The sequence below is a fragment of the Podarcis filfolensis genome, assembly GCF_964270895.1.
Source record: "Podarcis filfolensis genome assembly, chromosome: 3".
In the NCBI taxonomy this organism is placed as follows: Eukaryota; Metazoa; Chordata; class Lepidosauria; order Squamata; family Lacertidae; genus Podarcis; species Podarcis filfolensis.
This window is the reverse complement of record NC_139606.1, coordinates 104,429,833-104,457,423: the sequence shown is the minus strand read 5'-3', so window position 1 is coordinate 104,457,423 and position 27,591 is coordinate 104,429,833. Positions and strand designations below refer to the sequence as shown.

At 43.0% G+C, this 27,591-nt stretch overlaps 1 protein-coding gene across 2 annotated transcripts in view; it reads left to right on the top strand.

The window, feature by feature from the left end:
* The window catches only part of TTL (tubulin tyrosine ligase), a 31,089-nt gene extending 5,146 nt beyond the window's left edge, over nucleotides 1-25,943 (top strand). The window contains exons 2-8 of one of the 2 annotated variants that reach the window (XR_014545851.1): nucleotides 9,637-9,715; nucleotides 13,325-13,557; nucleotides 14,611-14,746; nucleotides 14,898-15,167; nucleotides 17,616-17,759; nucleotides 19,015-24,388; nucleotides 25,095-25,943. Coding sequence is in view for 1 of the 2 variants with exons in the window: in XM_083605452.1 (XP_083461578.1) it covers nucleotides 9,637-9,715; nucleotides 13,325-13,557; nucleotides 14,611-14,746; nucleotides 14,898-15,167; nucleotides 17,616-17,759; nucleotides 19,015-19,129 (977 nt within the window). In the remaining variant the exon portion in view is untranslated. Of the gene's footprint in view, nucleotides 1-9,636; nucleotides 9,716-13,324; nucleotides 13,558-14,610; nucleotides 14,747-14,897; nucleotides 15,168-17,615; nucleotides 17,760-19,014 lie in introns of both variants that reach the window. The other variant, XM_083605452.1, reaches the window with a different exon arrangement.
* Nucleotides 25,944-27,591: the final 1,648 nt, after the last annotated feature.

Sequence of the window (27,591 nt, the reverse complement as noted above, 5' to 3'; positions counted from 1 at the left end):
CTCTTGGGCTTGATGATCAGAAGGCTGGCAGTTCGAATCCCCGTGACAGGATGAGCTCCCGCTGCTCTGTCCTAGCTCCTGACAACCTAGCAGTTCGAAAGCATGCCAGTGCAAGTAGATAAATAGGTACCACTGTGATGGGAAGGTAAATGGCGTTTCCATGCACTCTGGCACTTGTCACGGTCCTCCGTGCACCAGAAGCGATTTAGTCTTGCTGGGCACATGACCCGGAAATCTGTCTGTGGACAAACGCCAGCTCCCTTGGCCTGAAAGCGAGATGAGCGGCGCAACCCCATAGTCGCCTTTGACTGGACTTAACCGTCCAGGAGTCCTTTAAAAGGTAAAGGTAAAGGGACCCCTGACCATTAGGTCCAGTCGTGGCCGACAGGGGTTGCGACGCTCATCTCGCTTTATTGGCCGAGGGAGCCGGCGTAGAGCTTAGCATGACTAAGCCGCTTCTGGCGAACCAGAGCAGCGCACGGAAACGCTGTTTACCTTCCCACCGGAGCGGTACCTATTTATCTACTTGCACTTTGACGTGCTTTCAAACTGCTAGGTTGGCAGGAGCAGGGACTGAGCAACGGGAGCTCACCCCGTCGTGGGGATTCGAACCGGTGACCTTCTGATCGGCAAGTCCTAGGCTCTGTGGTTTAACCCACAGCGCTACCCGCGTCCCATAGGAGTCCTTTACCTTTACCTTTTTACTTTATATTTAAACAATGCATTAAGTGATTGCATGAATGTGCCACAATTTAAGAAGGATATTGACAAGCTGGAGCGTGTGCAGAGGAGGTCAAGCAAGATGCTCAAGGGTCTTCATTTCATATGTTAGTACATTCCTTTTACTCATATTTTCAGCAGTAAACAATACTATTTTAAAAAATGGTTTAATCACTTTCCTTTCCTTTGCTGAACCCCTTCTGTTTGAAATTTGCTCCAGTATGGTCTATAAAGCATCTCCAACAGGGATGTATGATTGATTGGCATAATTATATTAAAATTACTATTCCCCCCCTTCCCCCCATTTTATATTTTGATCTTAGCTGCATGTATCAGTGTGGTTGTTTTTGTTTTTAGCCATGCTCAGATTCATTTCTTGAGCCTGAGGGTATAGAATGCACCGCCTCACAGATGTTGTCAGACTCCAATTCCCATCAGCCCCAGATTATAACAAGGGTTGCCTTGAAAAATCTGTCTTTAAATTCAGCTCTGTGCAAGGCCAGATGTCAGGATGCGTGATGAAGCCGTACGAATGAAACTAATCTTTGACAAATTGTGAAGGAGCAAGAACGGCAGGTGACACAGCAAGTGAAGGGAGAGTAATCAAATCCGGGTGGAAGTTCTGCATAATTTCAAGGGAATCTTGGGCTTAGATGAGGAGCGGAATCTACAAATCTCTATGGAACACGAAGTTCAACTTGGATGTAATTAGAGAGAGAGAGATTAGAGAGAGAGAATTATTAATTATTAATATGGTTAAGGGATATTCATCCCCACTTAGGACTGCTTTACCCTATATCAGAGGCTGAAACACAACATGCTATCCTGGGATAGGGAAGCAACCTGAGGTATCTAGACAGTCAGGAAAATAGAGTACCATATGCTTCTCCAACAGATGTGGGGAGATGTAGTATACTTATTGTTCTATTATTAAATTTCTATACCGCCCTTCATCCAAGGATCACAGGGTGGTTTGGAAAATAAAAACACAAAAATACATACCATAGTAACAAAGAAAAACAATAACCCCTACACACAGTTTAAAAGGCCATTGATTGTTTAATTAGCCAAAGCGCTTGGGAGGCAATAAATGTTGTTGCCTGGCACCTAAAGATATATAGCAGAAGTGTTCTAGGAGCCTCAAAGGATGATCTCAGGGTCTGGGTCAATTCCTATGGGGAGAGGTGGCCCTTGAGGTACTGAGGTCCTGAGCCACTTAAGGCTTTATAGGTTAAAAACAGCACCTTGAATTGGGCCCGGAAACTAATCGGCAGCCAGTGCAGTCTGGCCAAACTGGTCTAACACAGTGGACACTCGGGTTGCGAACGTGATCCGTGTGGGAAGCACGTTCGCAACCCGCAGCGCTGCATTTGCGCATGCGTGGGTTGCGATTCAGTGCTTCTGTGCATGTGCAATCGCCGAAACCCGGAAGTAACCCGTTCCAGTACTTCCGGGTTCGGCGCGGTGCACAGCCTGAAATTGCGCAACCCGAAGTGTCTCTAACCCAAGGTATGACTGTATGCTCAAACCGTCTTGTCCCGGTGAGCAACTTGGCTGCTGAATTCTGCACCAAGCTGTCTTCAGCGGCAGCCCCACAAATAATGCATTGCAGTAATCTTAACCTAGAGGTTAGCAGAGCATAGGCAACAGAAGTGAGGCTATCCCTGTCCAGATATGGGCACAGCTTAGCCACCAGTCAAAGCTGATGGAAGGCTGTCTAAAACTGAGGCCACATCATCATCATCATCATCATCATCATCATTATTTATTTCTATACTGCTCTTTATCCGAAGATGACAGGGCAATTTACAATAAGTACCCCCACTAGCAGTAACTACTTTCCACTAGCAGTACCTCAGTCTTATCTGGATGGAGCTTCAGTTTGTTAAATCATAGAATCATAGATTATAGAGTTGCATGGGAACCTGTGAATCAGGGGTCAGCAACCTTTTTCAGCCGTGGGCCGGTCCATCGTCCCTCAGACCATGTGGGGGGCCGGACTATATTTTGGAAAAAAAATAATGAACGAATCCCTATGCCCCACAAATAACCCAGAGATGCATTTTAAATAAAAGCACACATTCTACTCATGTAAAAACACCAGGCAGGCCCCACAAATAGCCCAGAGATGCATTTTAAATAAAAGGACACATTCTACTCATGTAAAAACATGCTGATTCCCGGACGATCTGCGGGCCGGATTGAGAAGGTGATTGGGCCACATCCGGCCCCCGGGCCTTAGGTTGCCTACCCATGCTATGGATCATCTTGTCCAATCTCCTGCAATGCAGGAACATGCAGCTATTGAATCTGTGACCTTGGCGTTACCAGCACCATGCTCTACCCAACTGAGCTACCCATCTCTCTCATCCAGTCCGTTACCAAGGCAAGACACTGGTCCAGCACTTTCACTGCCTCACCTGCAGATGTAAAGGAGAAATAGAGCTGTGTGTCATCAGCCTATTGCTGGCAACGTACTCCAAAACTCCAGATGACCTCACTCAGCGGTTTCATGTAGATGTTATTTATATATATATATATTTATTAGTTTTTTAACATAACATTTTCAACAGTTATTAAACATACTTTTATATCTTATACACTTTTTTTTAACTTCCATCCATCCCATCTGAAATTTTTCAAATCTTATCACTTAATTTACATTTCTTACTTTCACTATTACATTTAAATATTATAACTAATGTCTCTCTTATTTCTCTTTGCAATATTTCATATATTTCCCCTTACAAAACTTCTTGTAGTCCTACTAGCGTAATTTGTTGATTACAGTTGCTCTTCAAATAGTTCGTATATTTCTTCCAAACTTCTGTAAATCTCTGGTCCTGCAGGTTTCGAATCCTTCCTGTCATTTTATCCAAGTCTGCATAGTCCATTAATTTTGTCTGCCCTTCTTCTTTCGTCGGTATTTTTTCTTGCTTCCATTTCTGGGCCAACAGGTTTCATGTAGATGTTAAACAGCATCTTAAATTGAACTTCGTGTCCCTTTAGAGATCCAAGATCCTCCTGTTTATCTAGCCTGAGATGATTCCCTTGCAGTTCTGCAGATTTGCCTCCGGATTTTGTCACTCTCATCATTTCCTGCGCCATCTCCCGTTTTTGCTCCTTCGTGATTTGTCCAAGTTTAGTTCTACCCTAACAGTTTAATAACCCTTCTTGACATCCGGCCTCGTGCAGAGCTAAACCCAAAGGCAGATTTCACAGAAACCCTTGTTAAGATCCGCCTCTCCTTCGGCAATTAAAAACACTTGGATAACTACTGTGTGGGCTCAGTGGCGTATTTTTTATTTTGTTCCTTGTTTTAAGCACCAACACTTCAGCTCTGTCAATGCCTCCATTGTTGCCTTAAAAAAGAGCTTTCTGATCGCCCTCCACCACCATCTGTGGGGAGGAAAGCCAAGAGCTCTGTTGAATCTCCTTTGTCAATGGTCTTTGATACAATTCTCAACGTGAATACATTTGATGAGGGAGGCTAGGTTTTGGGAATATTTTCCTAGGCCTGCCTCACTTTCGCAAGCATTCCCCACTTGGAATTGTTCTTATACAGTGGTACCTCGGGTTAAGTACTTAATTCGTTCCGGAGGTCCGTACTTAACCTGAAACTGTTCTTAACCTGAAGCACTACTTTAGCTAATGGGGCCTCCCGCTGCCGCCGCGCCGCCGGAGCACAATTTCTGTTCTCATCCTGAAGCAGAGTTCTTAAACTGAAGCACTATTTCTGGGTTAGCGGAGTCTGTAACCTGAAGCGTATGTAACCTGAAGCGTATGTAACCCGAGGTACCACTGTAGGTTCTTAAATTTCAACAAACGTCGTCAAACCTTGGCGTGGCTACATTTGGTTCTAATGCCCAATGTACCGTGCAGTGGGGCCCTGCAAATATATCGCACAAGAGCCTTGACCAATTCATCCATCGAGAAGCTATTATGATACTAGCATCATGCATTATACATGAGAAGCCCGGTGAAAGTTCGCCTGAGGTCAGTTGAAAAGCTATATTCATGCAGTTTTACACTTCAGGACAATTCACACCAACTCTCACTACTTTCTGTGTTTCCTCCACCGTTAAAAAACAACAACACTTTTTTCTTTTTAAATATGCTCAAATGTGACCCTGTTGCATTGCTAGATGTTTCAAATGCGCATTTGTATAACGTATGCACACAGAGTCAGCCTATTTGTCCGTCTAGCTCAGTAATGTTATTCTAGCAACAGTTCTCCAGGGAGCTGGAGCGAAGAAAGGTCTTCCATATCACCTGCTACCCGATTCTTCTTTTGTTTGTTTCAAATGCCTGGGATTAAATTTGGGACTTGCGTCTGCATGCAGAGCATGTACTCTTACCACTGCTAAGTTACAGCTCCTCCTATCCTATAAGGCCCCATTTGCACCATACATTTAAAGCACTACTGTACTACTTGCCCTTGAGGCTGACCCAGAAACTCCACCGGGTGCAGAATGCTGCGGCGAGGCTGCTTACGGGGTCCTTGCCGCGGGATCACATTCACCCAGTGCTTTACCAACTGCACTGGCTCCTGGTGGAGTACAGGGTCAGGTTTAAGGTGCTGGCTTTGACCTTTAAAGCCCTATGCGGCCTAGGGCCCACGTACCTACGGGACCGCCTCTCTTGGTATGCCCCGCGGAGGACCTTAAGGTCCACAAATGACAACATTTTGGAGGTCCCAGGTCACAAGGTGGTTAGATTGGTCTCAACTAAGGCCAGGGCCTTTTCAGTACTGGCCCCGACTTGGTGGAACGTTCTGTCACAAGAGACTAGGGCCCTGCGGGACTTGACATCTTTCCACAGGGCCTGCAAGACAGAGCTGTTCCGCCTGGCCTTTGGTTTGGACTCAGTCTGACCCTTATGTTTCCCTCCCCTTATGGTCTTGATTTATTGGCTACTTTAAAATGAGGCTGCATTTTAAATTGTATTTTAACCTGTATTTTAAATTGGGTTCCCCCCCTCTCTTTTTCCCCTATTATGTTTTTACTGTGATTTTCTTGGTGTTAGCCACCCTGAGCCCGGCTCTGGCCGGGGAGGGCGGGGTATAAATAAAAATTATTATTTATTATTATTATTACTTGAAGTAGGCATGAAGTCCTGCAAAGAACCCGGGGAAGTGTAGTTTGCTAAGGTTGCTGAGAGTTGGTGGGGGGGTTCATACTCTCCTCAAAGAGCTACAATTACCAGAGTGGTTTAACAATCATTCCCCCTTCCTAGGGAATTCTGAGAATTGTAGTTCTGTGAGGGGATCTGTAAGCGTTCCCAGGAATCTTTGGGCGAAGCCATGACTCTTTAAAGTGGAATGGTTCTGCTTTAAATGTATAGTGCAGATGGAGCCTAAATCACGGTAGGGAAGAAGTCAGGACTCATTATTCCAGACTGAGGTTCTGCTCACTACACACCATACAGGGAATTATTTAAATTATTAAATTATTCTTACTACATTTCCACATCGCTTTGTGACTCTTCGTTTAACGTTCCCATAAAAATTCATCAGCTCGTTTTTTTTTTAAATCATGTTCTAATTTATCTTAATATACACATTTAATGATTCAATTTTGCCCAAGATAGACATCTCTACAAAGCAGTTTTACCTAATAGAATGCATTTTGTATGTTAGTGGAAATAACATACAAAATGCATTATATATGGAGAAAGAATAATTATGCACACTTTCCCATAGTACAGTGGTACCTCGGGTTAAGAACTTAATTCATTCTGGAGATCCGTTCTTAACCTGAAACTGGTCTTAACCTGAAGCACCACTTTAACTAATGGGGCCTCCTGCCGCCACCGCACTGTGGCGGCGCGATTTCTGTTCTCATCCGGAAGCAAAGTTCTTAACCTGAGGTACTATTTCTGGGTTAGCAGAGTCTGTAACCTGAAGCGTCTGTAACCCGAGGTACCACTGTATGTGTGTTTCTGTTATCTTCTTCGGCGGTCACTCGTAGCCGAGTAAGACTGTCTTCTATGAATGTGGTCTTAACAGTGAGTCTGTAAGTGACCGTAGAGGCCAATTCTGAATCCACACATCCTTCCACAGTGAGGACATAGGTTTCTAGGTGGGAGTTTATCATGGTGAGGATTTGCCAAACGTGCATTCCTCTTAGCTCATTTCTCCCTTTCACCCCAAGTTCATGCTTCTTCAAAGTCCATAATGCCTTCTGTAAAGGCTGTTCTCCAATTGGAGTGCTTGTGTTTGTTTCTGCATACATTGCTCATCTGGTGAATGTCATTGTAAAATTCATTGAAGAGTGAATTTCAAGGACTGGCTGTATTTCAGTTCTCGAATTGCTTTGGAAAGTGCAAATTATGTAGGTTTGCCTTCCAGTGTGAACTGAATCTAAGTTCTCTTTCATCTCTAGGCAAAAGGTAGATCGCTGGGTGATTTGTATTAGACAGGGAAATCCTGCCTTCCAAATATTTAACAAAACAAAAATTACTGCCCAGCTACCCTCAGTTGAAGTGCTGAACAGAAGAAAGCATGGGAATGGATTTTTATGTGAAAGGACTGGCCTGCGTTCAGTTCTGAAACTCAGAACAGATTCCTGAGCTCTGAATTCTTTAATTCTGAATATCTTTTGCACCAGGGTCTGCTTGGCGAATCTTGGGGCTGTAGTATAAAAGAAAGTAGATCCCGTAAGCCTGACGTCGGCTGATCCTTGCTGTGTAGGTCTGGAAATGACTTAAGCTGCTTACGTCTCACAGAAGGCAATGGGATTTAAGCAGCCTGTCTGGGAAATTGCAGCCTTTGTATTATCAGATGTAAGGATGCCCAAATCTCTTCTTGCATATGCCCAAATTGGCTTCTTCGTAAACGTGAGCATGGCACACATTAATGCATCTCTTCTTGTCGGTCCGTATCTGTGTATTGACCTTCATTATTCCTAGCTCATACACTGGCTGCACTTTGACCTTATATTGTTATGCGAGTGAGCCAGGGTTAAGCCTTGCCCCCATACGCTCCCTGTTTCCTCCTCCAGCTCTGTTTTTAACTATCCACAGTTTAGTATCAAGTCTGAACCCAGAAGCTTTACTCGAATGAGGCAACTTCAAACCTTGGTTTATCCAGCTGGCTTGTTTCAATACACTGTGGCAATATTAACCCAAATTTAGGGCAATTGCCTATGCCTGGCTCACCTGACTTATCGTTTGCCTACCTCCAGATCTAGCAATGACTGGGTAGAAAAGTTTTCCCTGTCCACTTTATCTACACCGTGTCAAATTGTATACACCTCTATCCCCTCCCTTGCACCTTTTTCAAAACTAAAAAGCTCTAAATGTCATAACCTGTCTTCCAACCCCTTGACGTTTTCATTTCCCCACTTCTGAACCGCTACTTCACACTGAAAGCTGGATGGGGATGGGGGGGTGAATCACACTTGTGAATGCTCCCTGTGTAAAATATTCCCTGCAAGTATAAATCTAGCACATTGCAGGGAGAGGCTCTAGGCCAGTCTGATTCCTTCTGAGCTACTTTTCTACTTGCAGGAATTTTGTGGGTTGCCTTTTTTTTTTTTTACATAGAGAAACATTCAAAATTTTAACTGGAGTGTATTTATTGAGACCCACTTGCAGTTAGAAATAATAATAATAATAATAATAATAATAATAATAATAATGATGATGATGATGATGATGATGATGATTTATTATTGATAGCCCGACCATCTGGCTGGGCTTCCCCAGCCACTCAGGGCGGCTTCCAAAAGAATATTAAAATACTGTGATACATCAAACATTAAAAGCTTCCCTAAACAGGGCTGCCTTCAGATGTCTTCTAAAAGTCTGGTAGTTGTTGTTCTCTTTGACATCTGGTGGGAGGGAGTTCCACAGGGAGGGCGCCACTACTGAGAAGGCCCTCTGCCTGGTTCCCTGTAACTTGGCTTCTCGCAGTGAGGGAACCACCAGAAGGCCCTCGGCACTGGACCTCAGTGTCCGGGTAGAACGATGGGGGTGGAGACGCTCCTTCAGATATACTGGACCGAGGCCATTTATATATGTTATATAATCACCTCCACCTTCTGCATGTGTATCTGAGACTTCAGTCTTCATGGAATTGTAAAGAGATAAGAACCCTGTCTTCTAAGCCACACAATGATGGGCTGAGGGAGTTTTCTGTTCTTCCCACAATGACTGCTTATATCTCTTCAGGAAGGTATCACTTCTGATTTGGTGCTAACTGCGGTTATTAACTCAGGGATGGTGATGCAGCTTGGCTTTAGAATGCCACTTGCTAGCTTAGGAGAAGCCAAAATCCTACTTTCCAGATATCTGTTGGACTACAGTTCCCATCTGGCCCAGCCAGCATGAGCAGTGGTCAGGGATTTGAAGTCCAAAACATCCTGTTCGCTACCCGAAATGAAATCAGGAAGAGTCATCAGCCTGCCTTTCAGCAATGTGTGTTTAAGTACAAAAGAATAGATGTTACCGTGCTACCTTGGTTGTCAAACTTAATCTGTTCCAGGAGCCCATTCGACTCCCGGAACCGTTCGAAAACCAAGGTGTGGCTTCCGATTGGCTGCAGGAGCTTCCTGCACCCAAGTGGAAGCCACGTTGCATGTTCAGGTTCCGACAAACATTCGCAAACCAGAACACTCACTTCCGGGTTTCTGGCGTTCGGGAGCCGATTTGTTCGGGAGCCAAGCCGTTCGAGTACCAAGGTACCACTGTATTTCCTTGAGGCTTGGGCACAAGCAAAATGGCTGGGATTTTAAATTTCACTTTCGCATTCCACCGAACTGGGCTTCCGCCTAAAAAAAAAATGGAGATCATTTGCTTGGATAAATGTTGATCTCTTTTTTAAAAAAAACTTTTTCGTGCGCACACATGTACACTTCCAAATTCAAAAAGAAAAGGTTAAGATATTAAAAAAACCTCTCTCTTTCTCTTTTGTAGGTCACGAACCTGGACTTGTGCAGCTGGTGAACTATTATAGAGGAGCTGATAAGCTTTGCCGCAAAGCTTCTTTAGTGAAGTAGGTTCGGCTCTTTTCTTTCTTATAACATGGGTTATAAGGGACTATGTACAGCACGTTTTTGTCATTTTTTTCTGAAGTTACATGGGAGGGGGCAGTTAGATGCAGGATACTTGTGGGGGGGGCACGCGAGGGGAGGAGAGGTTGGAGAAACTCCTGTTGTGCAAGCAGAAGTCCTTGCACAGGGCTGCTACAGACATGAATCTTGCCCAGAGGATATTTACACCCTTGACATTTGTGTTCTAAAAAGCAATGTTTATAATCATTGTTCCTTACTGTATGTTATGAGCCTTCCTTAAAAACCCTGACCTTTTCTTGTGAAGGCGAAATAAATTACAGTGGTACCTCGGGTTAAGAACTTAACTTGTTCCAGAGGTCCGTTCTTAACCTAAAACTGTTCTTAACCTGAGGTACCACTTTAGCTAATGGGGCCTCCCACTGCCGCTGCACGATTTCGGTTCTCATCCTGAAGCAAAGTTCTTAACCTGAGGTAATATTTCTGGGTTAGCGGAGTCTGTAAGCGTATGTAACCTGAAGCGTCTGTAACCTGAGGTACCACTGTACTGGGCCATTCTGCCATAGTTGTATGCCCTTTTCAAGACACATCTCTTGATAGACATGCAAAATGTAGTATAAACAACAAAGAGATTTGTGGCCCCTTAAAGACTATGGCTTGCACCCCGTAATTGTCAGTGCAAGGCTTTTCTCTTGTGCAGCGGGACTTCCTCCACCTACACACCCCCTAAATATGTTCTGTTCTGCGTTTCCCCCAAATCCCATGGAGCAGATTCGGGGAAGGGAGGAAAGTCCCTTTGTGCAAGAAAATCCTTGTGGTGATAGGACACGAGAGCTGCCCTCAACAAATTTATTACCGCGTAAGCTCACTCCTTTCCCTTTTCGCTGTTTCCTCTTAATAGCAACAAATCGCACCTTTTCCCCTGCAGCAGACCCCGCAATTTGTTCCTTTCAACTTGTAAGAATATGAAACACAAAGCGTTCTTTGAAATAAGAAATGGTACTATGACTGGAGGCCTTCCTTTGGCGATCCGCTTTCAGACCTAGCGTGATTTCTTTGAAGCCGCCTGACACGCCACTCTGATTCTGTGCGAAAGATGCTTGAGGGCTCGTTTTGATGTGGTTCAAACCACTGAGCCTCTTGGGCTTGCCAATCAGAAGGTCAGCAGTTCGAATCTGCGCAACAGGGTGAGCTCCCATTGCTCTGTCCCAGCTTCTGCCAGCCTAGCAGCTCGAAAGCACGCCAGTGCAAGTAGATAAATAAGTACCGCTGTGGCGGGAAGGTGAACGGCGTTTTAATGCGCTCTGGTTTCCGTCACGGTGTCCCATTGTGCCAGAAGCGGTTTAGTCCTGCTGGCCACATGACCCAGAAAGCAGTCTGTGGACAAACGCCGGCTCCCTTGGCTTGAAAAGCGAGATGAGCTCTGCAACCCCATAGTCATCTGTCACTGGACTTAACCATCTGGGGTCCTTTACCTTTATAAAGTGACATAATGTAGGCCTTTTCATGCTGCCTTTATTTGCATATGGCGATAAGCCTTGAGGCTGCATGACTCGTTAATTTCAAATGAGCCTTCCTTAAAAACCCTGACCTTTTCTTGTGAAGGTGAAATAAATTACTGGGCGATTCTGCCATAGTTGTGTGTCCTTTTCAAAATACATCTCTTGATTGACCTTTTGCAAAATTATATTCCGCTTGCCCTTTAGTTCTAGAAATCAAGCTGGAATTAACTAGAGTGTCTTCTTCTACAACTGCATCTCAGTTTAACTCTAGGACCAAAACTGATCTTAATCCTCCTAGATTCCGACCCGAACCACCTCAGTAAAGATTCTCAGCGATTACCCTGCCAGAGTTCAGAAAACCATGAAAATTACCCTGCGCTCAGTTCTCACCTGTGGCTCCTACAGGTGAAACTCGGAAAATTAGAATATTGTGGAAAAGTTCGTTTATTTCAGTAATTCAGCTTAAAAGGTGAAACTACTATATGAGATAGACTCATGACATGCAAAGCGAGATATGTCAAGCCTTTATTTGTTATAATTGTGATGATTATGACATACAGCTGATGAAAACTCCAAATTAACAATCTCAGAAAATTAGAATATTAAATGAAATCAGAAGCTGTCAGCATATGACAGTGGCCACATCCTGGGAAATGGTTTCAACAAGCCGGCCAAACCAGGTGAGGGGAGCCGATGGGTCCCAAACCCTCAGTGAGTTAGGGGCTTCCCCTGCATGCGAAGACAGGCTCTGGTGGATTGAGCAAACGAGACCAATAGTGAGTCCAAGGATCAAGAAGGTGGTTTCTGCATGTGCTGTAGAAGGAAGTGAAAGGCACATGGGGCTCTTCAGCCTGGAAAGGTAGCCCATATAGGGATATCTTTAGGAGAAGGAAAGGCTAAGGAGTACCTCCAAATTTTACAGCAGAGAGATGTTGAAGATAACAACTTTCCCCTTTCAGGAAGCCTTCTAAGTGGCGATCTCTCCCCCCTTCAGTATCTGCATTGGAAATAATAATAATAATAATAATAATAATAATAATAATAATAATAATAATATATTATTTATACCCCGCCCATCTGGCTGGGCTTCCCCAGCCACTCTGGGCGGCTTCCAAAAAAATATTAAAATACTGTAATACATCGAACATTAAAAGCTTCCCTAAACAGGGCTGCCTTCAGATGTCTTCTAAAAATCTGGTAGTTGTTGTTCTCTTTGACATCTGGTGGGAGGGCGTTCCACAGGGCGGGTGCCACTACCGAGAAAGCCCTCGGTGCTGGATCTCAGTGTCCGGGTAGAACAATGGGGGTGGAGACGCTCCTTCAGGTATACTGGACCAAGGCCGTTTAGGACTTTAAAGGTCAGCACCAACACTTTGACTGTGCTCGGAAGCGTACTGGGAGCTAATGTAGGTCTTTCAAGACCGGTGTTATGTGGTCTCGGCGGCCGCTCCCAGTCACCAGTCTGGCTGCCGCGTTCTGGATTAGTTGTAGTTTCCAGGTCACCTTCAAAGGTAGCCCCACGTAGAGCGCATTGCAGTAATCCAAGCGGGAGATAACCAGAGCATGCACCACTCTGGCGAGACAGTCTGCAGGCAGATAGGGTCTCAGCCTGTGTACCAGATGGAGCTGGTAAACAGCTGCCCTGGACTCAGAATTGACCCGCGCCTCCATGGACAGCTGTGAGTCCAAAATGACTCCCAGGCTGCACACCTGGTCCTTCAGGGGGACAGTTACCCCATTCAGGACCAGGGAATCCTCCACACCTGCCCGCCTCCTGTCCCCCCAAAACAGTACTTCTGTCTTGTCAGGATTCAATCTCAATCTGTTAGCTGCCATCCATCCTCCAACCGCCTCCAGATAATATAATATATATGTTTATGTGTCTATATAAGCAGTTTTTAAATATGTCATGCTTTTTAATTGTGTTTATATGTGCAGTTGTAGTGTGAAATCGTTTTGAGTTGGTTCGTAGGAAAGGGTTCACAAAGGAACTAAATGATGGTGGTGGTGATTTGAAAGGTCTTTCAACTCCAGCGTGCCCTATGGAGGGGAAAAACCCAACTCAAATTAAATCCTTGTCTCTTTCTTTAGACTAATCAAGACAAGCCCTGAATTAGCAGAATCTTGCACATGGTTCCCGGAGTCATATGTGATTTACCCAACTAATCTCAAGACTCCAGTGGCACCAGCACAGAATGGGACCCATCATTTGATAAACAACCCAAGAACGGATGAAAGGGAAGTTTTCCTGGCATCCTATCAGAAGAGGAAAGAAAGCGGAGAGGGAAGTGTGTGGATAGCCAAATCTTCGGCGGGGGCCAAAGGTGAGCAAAGAGAGTCTCGAATTATTGAGATATTTATCCAATAGATGCTAGAGCAGTGTGACAGCTAAGAGGCTGAGCCGCAAATCAAGAGAGCCACAGACCCACTCACGGTCTCAGTATCTTACAGCAAAGATGTAGTAATATTATGTGTTTTTTTAAAAAAAGTATGTCTCTTTTGTGTGTGGGTGTATAATTTTTATAAAGTTTTCTATTTTAGAATTTAAAATATTAATTAACCCTAAAATGTCATTGACTTCCCCTTTTCCATGGTTCAATTTGCATATCATAAATCCCTGCATATTTTACATAAACTAAACCATTCAGTATTCCATTATTACTTCCATCAAAACTTATTTACACTGTTGAATTTATCTTAATGCTGCCAACGTTTTCAAGTGTACACAGTGTGCCCCCCCCACATATTCAATAAACATTTTCCAGTCGTCTTGTTCTCTTATTCTATACGTTAGGCCCGCAAGCTGCGCATATTCCATCAGTTTAAGTTGCCATTCTTCTTTGGTTGGGACCTCTCTCTTTTTCCATTTTGAGGCTAATGAAACACGGGCCGCAGTAGTGGCATACATAAATAGCCTTTTTTGACACCTGAGAATTTCCATCTGAATTATCCCCAACAAAAGGGACACTGTTTTTGGGGGGAAAAGTACTTTTAAACATTTTTTCCCCAATTCATTATAAATCATTTCCCAATACTCTTTTACCCTTTAACAGGTCTACCACATATAAAAGAATGTACCCTCAACCTCATTGCACCTCCAACACTTATCTGATTCCGTCATACATGTATAAGATGTATTAAAAAGTATGTTTCTACTCTGCTTTTTATCCAAAATGGCTCCCAGAATGGCTTGCAAAGAGGAGCAGTAATATTCCTCTTTCCCACAGGCTTACAATCTAATAGGGATGGTACACAATGGAAAGGGGTTGGAGGGGATGGAGAATTCATTGTTCTTTTTATCTTATCACTTCTTTGTTGAGGTGGAGGCTTGTACTCCCTGTCCAACTTTTTCGCTTTTGTCTTTTCCTCCTGGTTAGGTGAAGGAATTCTTATTTCTTCGGAGGCTACGGAACTTCTGGACTTCATAGATAATCAAGGACAAGTGCATGTGATTCAGAAATACCTTGAGAAGCCTATGCTTTTAGAACCAGGTCATCGCAAATTTGATATTAGGTAAGCTCTTTTCATATTGATATTTCAGCTCAACAACCCACTGAAGTGAAGGTTTGGTGTGAAAGGCTGGTCATTAAATCTGATTCTTCTGAACTGAAAATTTTCTTAATGGTTTTAAAAACACCGCCTCTATATTTCTTCCAACTTCTAGAAGCTGGGTGCTAGTGGATCACCAGTATAATATCTACCTCTACAGAGAAGGCGTTCTACGGACCTCTTCCGAACCTTACAATAGTGCTAATTTCCTAGACAAAACCTGCCATTTGACCAATCACTGCATACAGAAGGAATATTCAAAGAACTATGGGAGATATGAAGAAGGGAATGAGATGTTTTTTGAGGAGTTTAATCAGTATCTGATGAGCGCTTTGAACATTACTCTGGAAAACACAATCTTATTGCAAGTCAAAAATATAATAAGGTAATGTGTTTTACATTTGTTAACAACTGTTCCCTGAGGATTCTTCCAAGACAAAGGTTACCATTATTAATCAATTTATGATTGATTTTTTTTTTCATGGATGCTTTTAGAATTAGGGTATTGTGTTAATTTGTTGTACAGTTATACCTTGGATCCCGAACACCCTGGAACTCGGACATTTTGGCTCCTGAACGCCACAAACCCGGAAGTGATTGTTCCGGTTTGTGAACATTCTTTTGGAACTGGAACGTCTGATGGGGCTTACGCGGCTTCTGATTGGCTGCAGGAGCTTCCTGCAGCCAATCAGAAGCAGCAATTTGGTTTTTGAACATTCTGGAAGTCGAACGGACTGCTGGAACAGATTCCATTCAACTTCCAAGGTACGACTGTACTTTAATGTCACTGTTAGTCCCTAGAAGAACACAAGAACTTAAGAAGGGTTTGCTAGATCAGACCAGTGGGACAACCTGCCTGCCAATTTTGTGATGGCCCAAGGACATCATCTGATTGAGTCAAACTCAGCCCGTGAGGCTGATCCTGCAAAGGAATCTACCCAAAAACGGTTCTTGGGTGAAGGGCGCTATAGAAATTTAATAAATAATAAAAGCACCTATGGTCTACAGCACAGTTTGGCATTTACAAAGCACATATACAGCACATATTTTAATTAATATTATTTCCCCCTGCTTTTATATAAACTCCTGTAGACCATAATTGCTGCCAGTACAATATATCTCTTTCTTTATGGCCGACAGTCCCAGCAGCGGATGTTACTATGCATTACAGTGGTACCTCGGGTTAAGTACTTAATTCGTTCCGGAGGTCTGTACTTAACCTGAAACTGTTCTTAACCTGAAGCACCACTTTAGCTAATGGGGCCTCCTGCTGCCGCCGCGCCACTGGAGCACAATTTCTGTTCTCATCCTGAAGCAAAGTTCTTAACCCGAGGTATTATTTCTGGGTTAGCGGAGTTTGTAACCTGAAGCGTATGTAACCTGAAGCGTATGTAACCCGAGGTCCCACTGTATTTGGTGTTTATTAAAATTGGGATGGTTTTAGCATATACAGTTTGACAAAGATTTGTCGGTGTGTTCGGGCTGTTGTTTTATTTTCGATTTTGCTGTTCCGTAATTGTTGTGTGTGATATGTTTAATAATAATAATAATAATAATAATAATAATAATAATAGTAATAGTAATAATAATAATAATAATAATAATAATAATAGGTTCCTCGACCCTAGTGTAGTGAATTAGACTTTTAATGACAGACCACTGTGAAGAGTGAGTGGATTCTGCCATCCAGGCCAGAATAAAATAAAATCAATGCTTTTATTTGCTGTCCTAGTCGTGAATACCCAATGGAGGAATAAGGCCATTGAAATTAAGGGATATGACTAACTTAGATGTATTCTGAGTGTCCCCTTAATACAGTACTTCCTTCTGGCACCCAGTCAGAGAGGCAGTTGCTTCCTACCTCAGATTAACATACGATAACTATTACATGGATAACAACCTAACATAATGCTTTGGGCTGGGGTGCCGAAATTCCAGGTGAGCAGAAAATACTATTTATGTATGTGACCACGGCTGTGCAGATGTTATTGGCCCAGAGATGGAAAGAAGATAAAGTCCCTACCAGAGAAGAATAGCAGATTGAGTTGATGGATTAGGCTGAAATGGCTAAAATGACCGGAAGAATCAGAAATCAGGAAGACCAAATTTTTTTAATAAGGAATGGGGAAAATTTATAATTTATCTTAAAAACCATTGTAAACAGTTAAAATCGTTAGTAGGATCAGAATAACACTTGTCGTTTAATGGTGAATTTTGGACACAATGGAGAAGTAAAAGATTTGGATTATTATAAAAGATGCAGGAGGAAATGATTAACAATAGGACCCACAAAGGGGAGCAGGGAAGTCCAGGAGATTTGGATAAAAAGGTAAAGGGACCCCTGACCATTAGGTCCAGTCACGGACAACTCTGGGGTTGCGGCGCTCATCTTGCTTTATTGGCCGAGGGAGCCGGCGTACAGCTTCCAGGTCATGTGGCCAGCATGACTAAGCTGCTTCTGGCGAACCAGAGCAACGCACAGAAACGCTGTTTACCTTCCCGCCGGAGCGGTACCTATTTATCTACTTGCACTTTGACGTGCTTTCGAACTGCTAGGTTGGCAGGAGTAGGGACCAAGCAACGGGAGCTCACCCCATCGTGGGGATTCGAACCACCGACCTTCTGATCGGCAAGTCCTAGGCTCTGTGGTTTAACCCACAGCGCCACCCACATCCCTTGAATGTTGGATATGTGACTGTAAAACTTTAATCTGAAAAAGCAAATAAATAAATTTATATAATAATAGTGATGATGATGATGATGATGATGATGATGATGATGATGATGATGCTTTGGGCTGATATCAGGCGTGCTCTATCCTTTTCCCCCGCAGAAGCTGCCTTATGTGTATAGAACCCGCTATCAGCACCAAACACCTTCATTACCAGAGTTTCCAGCTCTTTGGCTTCGATTTCATGGTGGATGAAGACTTGAAGGTCTGGCTGATCGAAGTGAATGGTGCCCCTGCGTGTGCCCAGTAAGTTCTTGTCGCATGCTGGCATGCTTTTCCCGCATGTGGGTGAGCTGTGTCGCAGTATAGAATACCCTGTAAATTCCAGACCCTTGCTGTTTTGCTTTTTTTGTGGGGAGATGGCGATCGTGGACGCACGAGCATTTCTCTCTCTCCCTGTAAAGCTGATGTAGGTGCTGGAGGTTTGGAAGAGAGAGTCTTACACTCTTGGGACAGAGTTGTTGTGGTTTTGGTTTTTTTTACTTACTTTTTTTTTGAAATAATTTTTATTTGGTTTTACAAATATAAAATTATAACAGTACAACCACACACATCAACAGATTCCTCCGAATCTCTGGACTTCCCACCTTCTCCTCCATGGGTCCCATTATCAAACCTTTCCTGCTGCATCTTTTTCAATAGTCCATCTTTTATATAACTCCATTCTTTCTTTTTTTTCCAAAAAAAATTATTGGTTTTCACATTTATGACATAAAAAAGAAACAAGAAAAAAGAAAAACATTACAATACACAAAAACAAAGAAAACACATAAAAAAGAATTTTTACTTCCAAATCCTAATTTCATTACATTGATAACTGACTTCCTTGCATCCCCTCTAACTGAATTTCATTATATCACCTGTTTAGCAGTTCTCCAAATTCATATTTCTAATAATATTAACTTCTTTCATTTACTAACTTCTCCTCCTTTATTAATATTCTAATCCTTAATATTTATTAACAACATATTCTTATTCTACCCCTAAGCCTAATTATTACTTCCAAGAAATTTATCTTTATCTTATGTTACAATATTCAGCCAAATATTCTTTAAAATTCTTCCAGTCCTCTTGTGTCTCCTCTTCTTTCTGGTCGCGGATTCTTCCAGTCAGGTTGGCCAGCTCCAAAAAGTCCATCATCTTCATCTGCCATTCTACTACACAATATTCTTTCTAATCCCCCACCCCCTGTGTCTGCTTTTGTTAGCCACACTGATGACAGAACATTGCACTATAATAAATTTCAATTTTAGAGTGGTTTTTTTAAAAGGGGGTGGGTCTAGATAAAAGGGGCTTCAGTAGTCCTTTGCCGAGAGAGGAAATGATACGAAATCAGATGTTCTGAAGAATGTCACTGCTTTATGGTGCTATTCTGTGCATGCTTACTCAGGAGTATGTCCCATTTTGTTCAGGGGAGCGTACTCCTAGGTATGTGTGCATACACTATGCTCAATCAACTTTTCTAATTCAAACTTGTCTCTTCTCATTTTTTATTTTTTAGGAAACTTTACGCAGAGCTATGCCAAGGTATAGTGGATGTAGCCATCTCTAGTGTCTTTCCTCTTAGTGACACTCCACAGAAGCAGAGCCAGGAACCAATATTTATTAAGTTGTGATGATGATCACATTTTTTTAAAAAAAACTGTCCACCCAAAACACATGGGAGAACTGCAGCCTACGGATTTTGGGGGGGAAAGAGGAAGCCTGGATCGATGATTTCACTTGCTCACCAGGCAGAAAGGATACAGAACGATGTCTCGGAAATTTAGAAGGGAAGCCAAGTTTCCAAGAAAAGTCCAAAATGAACCAAAGCTGTCTCATCAACGCTGTGTGTGTGTGTTTTGGAACACCTTTGCTTTTGAAAGGATTCTTGCAATGGAAGGAAATTCTGTAGGAGAGCAGCGCAACAGTTCTGCTTTAACGTGAGCAAAAACAGGGGCATTTTGTTTTTCGCACCCCTCCAATGTAATAAATTATTTTAGCAAAGCATTCTTCCAGGGATTCCATGGCTTGGAGGTTTTGTCAACTTGACGTACTGTTATGTGGGTATTGTTTTGTTCTGTTTTGTTTCCTTCCTTCACCTGCTGCAGTTCTAGTGCCTTAGCTTTGTTCCCAATAAGTAACTTATTTTATTCTTACTTTATTCTGTAGCTTTTCTTTTTTTAAAAGCTGTGGGGTATAAACTGTTCCTTTAAAAACTGTTAAATATATATGTGTGTGTGTTGAGTTTTTAAAAAACCTGTGGGTTGTTTTTTTTTATTATTGAACATTACAACGTGCAGAAAACTAACCTGAAGGACTGCTATCTCCCTTTGACTCCCACCCCAATAATGCAGGAGTGGCCATTGTTTGGCCATCCAGATGGCGCTGGACTACAATTCCCATCATCCTTAGCTGTTGGCCATTCTGATTGGTGTGGATGGGAGTTGGAGTCCAACATCACCTGAAGGTTCCGTCATCCCTGCTCTAATACAGGCCGGCACAACTCATGACTTAAAGAAGTCAAGGCAACCAACCTTGTTCCTGTGGCTTGGCAGACCCTTGACAATCTCTCTCTGTTTGCAGACTCAGGCAGGCAGCTTTGAAATGAAAGGTTTATTAAGACTGCAGTCTTATGTTCACTTACCTGTAAAGCTCACTGAGACTGATTTCTGCGTGAACATGCAAAGCGTTGGGCTGTATGCCTCCGAGAGGTTGCCGTGCATAGTTGATAAAGGGCAGCATTTAGCTTGGTTCGCCAGAGGTTTTGCAGGCCATCCTTAATGTAGCTTCCACCCGCTATTCCTCAGGATCTGGTATTGCTTTTTCAAAAATAGCAAAAATGGCACTGAAACCATAGCACGTGTGTCCTAGTATTAGGACCTTTCCCCCCCAAAATGTTCACATCATTTAGACTCCAAAGCTCATTGGCTGCAGAACCCTTTTCACCACCTTTTGTCTTTTAACTGTTTTCCCCCTTTGACTTTTACTCTTTTGGTTCGTTTTATTCATATTCTTAACGAGGGGAGATCACTGGAAGGGAACATTGCCATCTTCTTTTGTTGCATTAAAAAACCCATCCTTTTGCATATCTCTTCATCTTATTCTAAGGCTTCGGAGGTTCCAAAATACAGGCCACTGATCCCTTTCCTGTTTGACAGATGTTGTGGCTTGGTTCAGACGTCACAGCCAAACCACGGTTTGGTGGTTGTGAACCGACTTGGAAGTTCTTATGCTTCCTCTTTTCCCTCATATTCCATGCCACCCTTTTGGTTTGCAGTAGCTATAATTCTCCATGATTGCCCAGTGAGCAAACTACCACTGGTTTGAGTCTCAACCAGTATTGAAACAAACCATGGTTAGGAGGCATTCTATGGTTTGTGATAAAGCAGTTTTTGCCCAATTTGGACCTTACGGCAAATTAAGTCTACTGTGAACTAGATGGGATGGAGGGAGGAAGCCCGTTCGCAACCGCGAAATAATTGCTCTCTGCCATTATTTCTCTGAAACAGTTCTGTATAGTTTAGAACTAGCAACAACATTGCATCCACAAGACCATCCCATAAAATAAATTATTTTAAGATTCAGTTTATTATATAAAGAAGCTGGCATTTGGAAGTTCTGGGTTCAACCATAAACATACTTACATGTAAATAAGGCTGAGTGCAATAGGGGAAAAAAGATGCTAGAACTTTGTTTTTAAGGTAGTCGCTATGGTCTCTTAGGAACCCAAGAGATAGGCTAAATTAGATCTTGTGTATCATCTGCTACACTTGTGGTATCCTCAGAATGCATAATACGACATGAGATACTGATTGCAAACATGCTACCTGGTCCTATACATATTTACTTAGAAATAAATTCTGCTAGTTTCAATGGAACTTGCTTCACGTTTGAGAGCTTAGGATCAAAGCTTCAGCTTCAATATTCAAGAAAGCTTTGCAAAAATGTCTGAGCAAAGCGTGGTGAGCTATAAACTATTAGGTCTTGTACTCAGACTTGTGCTTGAGATTGCTCAGCTTTGGGGTTCGGCTGTGATTGCACACTTAAAACAAACATTAACTGCTCTGCATCTATGACTCTTGTTGCCCTTGCAGACTTGGCTACAGAAGCATGCCTTCGACATTTTATCAAACCAGATTAAGTTGCCTGACAAGTCATTAAAATGTTCGGGTGACAAATTTGTAAGTTCTTCAGTGGCGATAAGGTGCTTCCGACATACTTAGGTTAATGTAGTGTATCCCCTTTGGAACTAAATGCAATTGCTCTGGCTTAGGTGGGGTCAACGTCTAACTAGCCCTTGTTCTTGGGGTTTAACAGCATCTTGATGACGCTTACTGCTGCATTGTAAACATGTTGCCTTTGCAAATCAGCTTACTACGAGACGCCAGACTGAGACAGTCCCCCGCTGCCTGCTATTCAGTTGGCAACTCTTGCTGGATTTTGGATTGGTCTGCATGCCATTTTAGACCATTGCTCCCTATCAGTGTGAGGCCATTGTTCCTATGGTAATATGGCCTCCCCTCTGAATGGAAAATGGCTCCCCAGGCAAAGATGGTGGAAAGTGTCTTCTGCTTCCCTAATATGGAAGAGGCATTTACTGGCAGAACAGGGTCAAAACAGGTTCACATCCACCAAGGCAGAACATGCCATAACCCACTTCAGAAAGTATTGGCTAGAGGAGAAGATGTGAAGGCCTCACAAAGGCTGGGTGGTCTGGTCCTCCGATTGACTGCACATTGCCTCCACTTGAAGGGTTATTTTCTGATTTTGTTTATGGAAGGAGGGGGCACTGAGAATTGTGTGGGGTTGTGTCTTCAGAGTCTGATTAGTCTATCAAAGCAACATCTTCTGGCCTAGAAGGTCTGGAAGTGGAGGGATGATAAGTTCCCTAAAGGCGCTTCCTCTTCATCCTTGTCTTCCTCTGAGCTCGAGGGCAGACTGAGCCCTGAGAACATTTGTCTCACCTGGTATTGTGTATTCTGGTTGACAGTGCCTTTCCACAGTCTCGGGAATGTATTCTAGCACTGAGCTATGGAGCTTCTCCTTTACAGAAGCTGCTATGGGCTCTCTGTTTGCTGCAGAGGATTCCTTTTGGGTTGCAGAGTCAGTTCATGTAGGATGCTAGGCCCACACATTCTGAGTCTGCAAGAGCAGAGAGCACACCTTGACACTCATCCAGTGTTTTCCTGTGGCAAATATTGCGGGAGAATCTTTGTATAGTGACGAGTGGCATGCAAACTTCTTTTTGCAAAAGCTTGTCCGCCATGACTGATCACCTCATGGAGGAAGGAGGACCTCAACAAACCTAGTATTGCCCAAAACATTGCTCAAGAAACCACTGCTGTAAGGCACTGGGAATTTTTCAGATCTCAGATTAGACATTCAACCACTCAGGTTTTAATAGTGAGGGGTGTATAAATATTGAATGGTTTTAGGATCATGGCATGATAAGCTAAGAAGTACATGGAAGGAAGGTATACATTGTTGTCTCCTCTCTCCTGCAGCCTTCTGAAAGGCCTTGTGGAATTGGGAAAGGGGGCTGATGGGGGACAGGGAATTGCCCAAACTTAGGTTGAGGTCGACCCAAATTCAAACAATTCTCCCTTTCCTCCAGGAGCCCAGGTTGTTTCAGAGATTCTCCTGAACATTTCAAGATAGTTGTAGAGGGGGTAGGAGACAGGAAACTTTCATTTCACAGTCTTCCTTAATTTATCTTAGGCTCTAAGCCCATGACTTCTGCTTTATGTTTCTGTCTATTGAGACTTTATTGTTGATGTCTTCATTTAAACATTCTTTTTGTATTTTTCCTCCATTCATCGTCATTTGTCCCCACCATCTAATTGCTAACACTGCGTTTGTTGTTCCATTAACTAACTGGATCCTCCCCCACAATAAAAAATCATTGCTATACGTAATTTGATAGCTGAGGAGAAAAGATGTGAACTGTTGATGGAACAGTTAAAATTTCCTTGGATTATTTGCATTTAGTCCCTTTTTTGCAAGTAGAAGAGTGTATAATGCAAATTTGGGTATTCAAACAAATTTTTGAACATCCAGTACATTCATAATTCATTGCTGATATGACTTGAGTAGGTGACCTATAGTTATAAATGCATTTACATGACCATGGGATATAGTTCTCTAATTTTAGAAAGTAAAAAACTAGATAATAAGAGATTTGGATGGTGGGCACTTTACCAGCTTTTGGAGAGTTTCCTGAAACCACCTTTGCAGGCAGACTTTGTATGACAAAATGCAGCAAACAAAATGTGATGCACAGCATGACTCTTACAAGTTTAACAAATGCAGAATAACAGGACAGCACTTAAAAGTGTCTACTTGTGGACTTAGAATTTCTGCCCATCGCTATGAAAATTCCTTTTTGGCTTTGTAATGTTCTGTGGGAAAGCCTTGTTTAGGAACACAAATATAGCACATAAGTTTTTTTGCTTTTCTTAAAAAAAGATCTCTCTTTAAAAAAAGGGCTGTGTTCCAATGTAAGACAATTATGTGTATGGCCTCTTTTGATATTCTGGGATATCTTTTCTACGCTGTAACTGATTTGTGTGTCCTTTGTATTGTGGTGGAATCATGCATCCTAGAAACCTTGTTGTGTTGTCAAAATCCAATGACTTGCAGATCTTTTTTCCAGTAGGATTTCGGAAACGGTTTTCTGCTCAGCCAAACCTTCAAAGCAATAAGAGAATGGAAATTCCAAGTACTAAGGTGTATATACCCACGTTCTTAGTGCAAATATCATGTAGATTTGTTCCATAAAATGACTGAAACGTACAGTAGATAGTGACAAGACAGACTTAAATACAGGACGTGATTGTGACTTGAGTGAATGGACAAACGATCTGAAGCATCACTTTCGCAAAAATGAAAAATGGGTACATTGTGCCCCTCTCCAGGTGGAGAGACATGTTACCCAATTTTAAATACATAAATAAAAAGCCCAACCGTTCCGTGAAAAAGCCCAATGCGAATAGATTGACATTTTTTCATTTTAAAGTTAGTCAGTGGTGTACTCTGTCAATTCAATACAGTATTTAGTGTAATATTTCCTGGAACAATTTGTCTTAATTTTGCATTGGATACAGGATTGCAGCTCAGTCTGCAATCCTGTATCCACTTACCAGGGGATGATAAGCCTTATTCAACTCAGTGGGACTTACTTCTGAGTAGACACATATAGGATTGCCCTCTTTTGCTTTAATTTCTGGATGAGGCCTACTCTGTTGAGTTTTTAAAAGGATTTGCTCAAGTGGTCCATCCCGTGCAGAATGTGTAATTTACTGTTGAGGAGTTAGAAAACTCAATTTCTGCGGCAAACAGTAATTTAAGACTTAGAAGATGCTTAAAAGTAGATGCTCTTTTTAAATGCAAGCACTTTTAGAAACAATTGCCAGAAACAATAGGTAAGAAAATAAAAACATTTAGGCTATTCTCCTAAACATGTTTACTTGGGGAGCAAGCCCCATTGAATACAGTGAGACTTGCTACTGAAATAAAACTTTCATCGGATCGAACTGTTACTCAGGGGTTTCCTTCTCAGATGGTTTCCACTGATGACTGACATTTGCCCTCTATCACAAGGTATTTTAGGCTATGGCTAAATCTCAAAAGCCCTTTTTGGAAAACGAAAAGGGGTAAAATTGCCACAGCAGGAAACTGGAAAAGCTGTATGAGAAAGACTGCTTTTTAACCAGTGGCTTGGCCAGTATCACTCCTGACAGTGACTCTGTGCCTTCAGTAGCTAATCAGAAATTCAACCGGTGTAGCTTTACCCTACTCTAGGCTGCTCCTATTGAATTTCTGCCTGTTGTGAAACTGTTGAAGGAACGGCAGGGCCTCTTTTACAAAATGGGTGGCAACCCTTTTAGCAAACAGCAGTCCTTTATATACAGGATCTGGTGAGAAACAGGGAAAGGAGACACACACACCCTTCTTCCCATCAGAATTTTATTTTCCAAGTGGATTCGTGTTTTAGCTCAGAGGAAAAATATCCTATATAAAACTACCCCTTCTGTGCTAAAAACTCTAAAATGTGCTCCTACTACAATTTAAGTGGTTGGCATGCAAGTTATTACAAACACATTAATGGTGTTCCTGACCCCAAAACCAGTTTCATTCATGTGGGGAGCCTTGCATTTTGCCCTGTATTTGAGAGTCCTCTACTGAATGTGTATGAATGGTCAATGCATGTCTCATTCTCTGAGCATTGTCTGTTTAAAAATTAAAAAAAAAAGATTCTGAAACCATGTCATATACACAGTGTCTGAAGTTACGTCATACCGATCTTTCATCTTCAGAATATTGTAGCGTGTGGATCTTTGTGTCTGATGAAATATGTGACTGTAAGCAGTGCATGGTTTGCTGACATTCGTATTCAAACCTCTCCTGAGCAAATTAAAAATATAAGCGAATTAAAAATATAAAACCTAATTTTACTTGTGCGTTTGTCTCTTTCTCTTGAAAAAGCAGGATTAAAATGTGTGGGAGCACAGGGATTTAGAAAGGAGGTAAACAGCTTGTCTTTCAATAATTTTTTGAAGTTCCTCAGTCAGCAAGGGGCATATTCTTAATGTAACAGAGAGGCTAAGGCAGGATCCTTACCCTCCTCTTCATTATTTACCCATAAACCCACATCTCCTTTGAAGCATTTCCCTGGTTAAATACGTGAGAGAATTATGCATCTGCAGGGAAGTGAAGTAAGCATTTGGGAAAGGGATGAGGAACCTATTTTGTGGGAAGCCGCCCAGAGTGGCTGGGGAAACACAGCGAGATGGGCGGGGTATAAATAAATAATTACGTACTTCTACTACTGTGGGACGCAGGTGGCGCTGTGGGTTAAACCACATAGCCTAGGACTTGCCGATCAGAAGGTCGGCGGTTTGAATCCCTGCGACGGGGTGAGCTCCCGTTGCTCGGTCCCTGCTCCTGCCAACCTAGCAGTTCGAAAGCACGTCAAAGTGCAAGTAGATAAATAGGTACCGCTCTGGCGGGAAGGTAAACGGCGTTTCCGTGCGCTGCTCTGGTTCGCCAGATGCGGCTTAGTCATGCTGGCCACATGACCTGGAAGCTGTACGCCGGCTCCCTCGGCCAATAAAGCGAGATGAGCGCCGCAACCCCAGAGTCGATCACGACTAATGATCAGGGGTCCCTTTACCTTTACTACTACTGTGGCCCTCAAAATGCTGCTGGACTCCAACTCCCATCAGCCCTGCCAACATAGCCTATGGCCAGGGATGATGGGAGTTGTAGTCCAGCAACTTCTCACATTTTTTTATAAGTATCCCCCTAAAACACTCCCTCGAAGGCCGGCCCAGGAGTTTTTGCAGCCTGAGGCAAAACGGAAAGTGCTGCTTTTCTGAACAGTGGCATTTCCCCTGCAGCCCCTGCCATGCACAAGCGCACTGGCCCTATGCACCACCTTGCCACCTCTCCCCATAACCCATCTTGTTGGAGCACAGGCGTTCTGAGACTGGTGACACTCCAGGCCAGCCACCATAGTGCTGGTACAACTGCAGGGGGCTGCAGAGGAGGCAGATCTGCCTTCCAAGGAGCACGCTGCAGCTGCCACAAGAGGGGATGTGATCCTTGGAGGCTGGATCTGCTGTCCTTGTGGCTCCTGCCGCCCAAGGCAGCTGTCTCACCTGGCCTCATGGGTGGGCCGGCCCTGTCTCCTATAATAATAATAATTTATTATTTATACCCTGCCCATCTGGCTGTGCTTCCCCAGCCACTCTGGGCGGCTTCCAAAAAAATATTAAAATACTGTAATACATCAAACATTAAAAGCTTCCCTAAACAGGGCTGCCTTCAGATGTCTTCTAAAAGTCTGGTAGTTGTTGTTCTCTTTGACATCTGGTGGGAGGGAGTTCCACAGAGAGGGCGCCACTACCGAGAAGGCCCTCTGCCTGGTTCCCTGTAATTTGGCTTCTCGCAGTGAGGGAACCACCAGAAGGCCCTCGGTGCTGGACCTCAGTGTCCGGGTAGAACGATGGGGGTGGAGACGCTCCTTCATATATACTGCACCGACGCCTTTTAGGGCTTTAAAGGTCAGCACCAACACTTTGAATTGTGCTCAGAA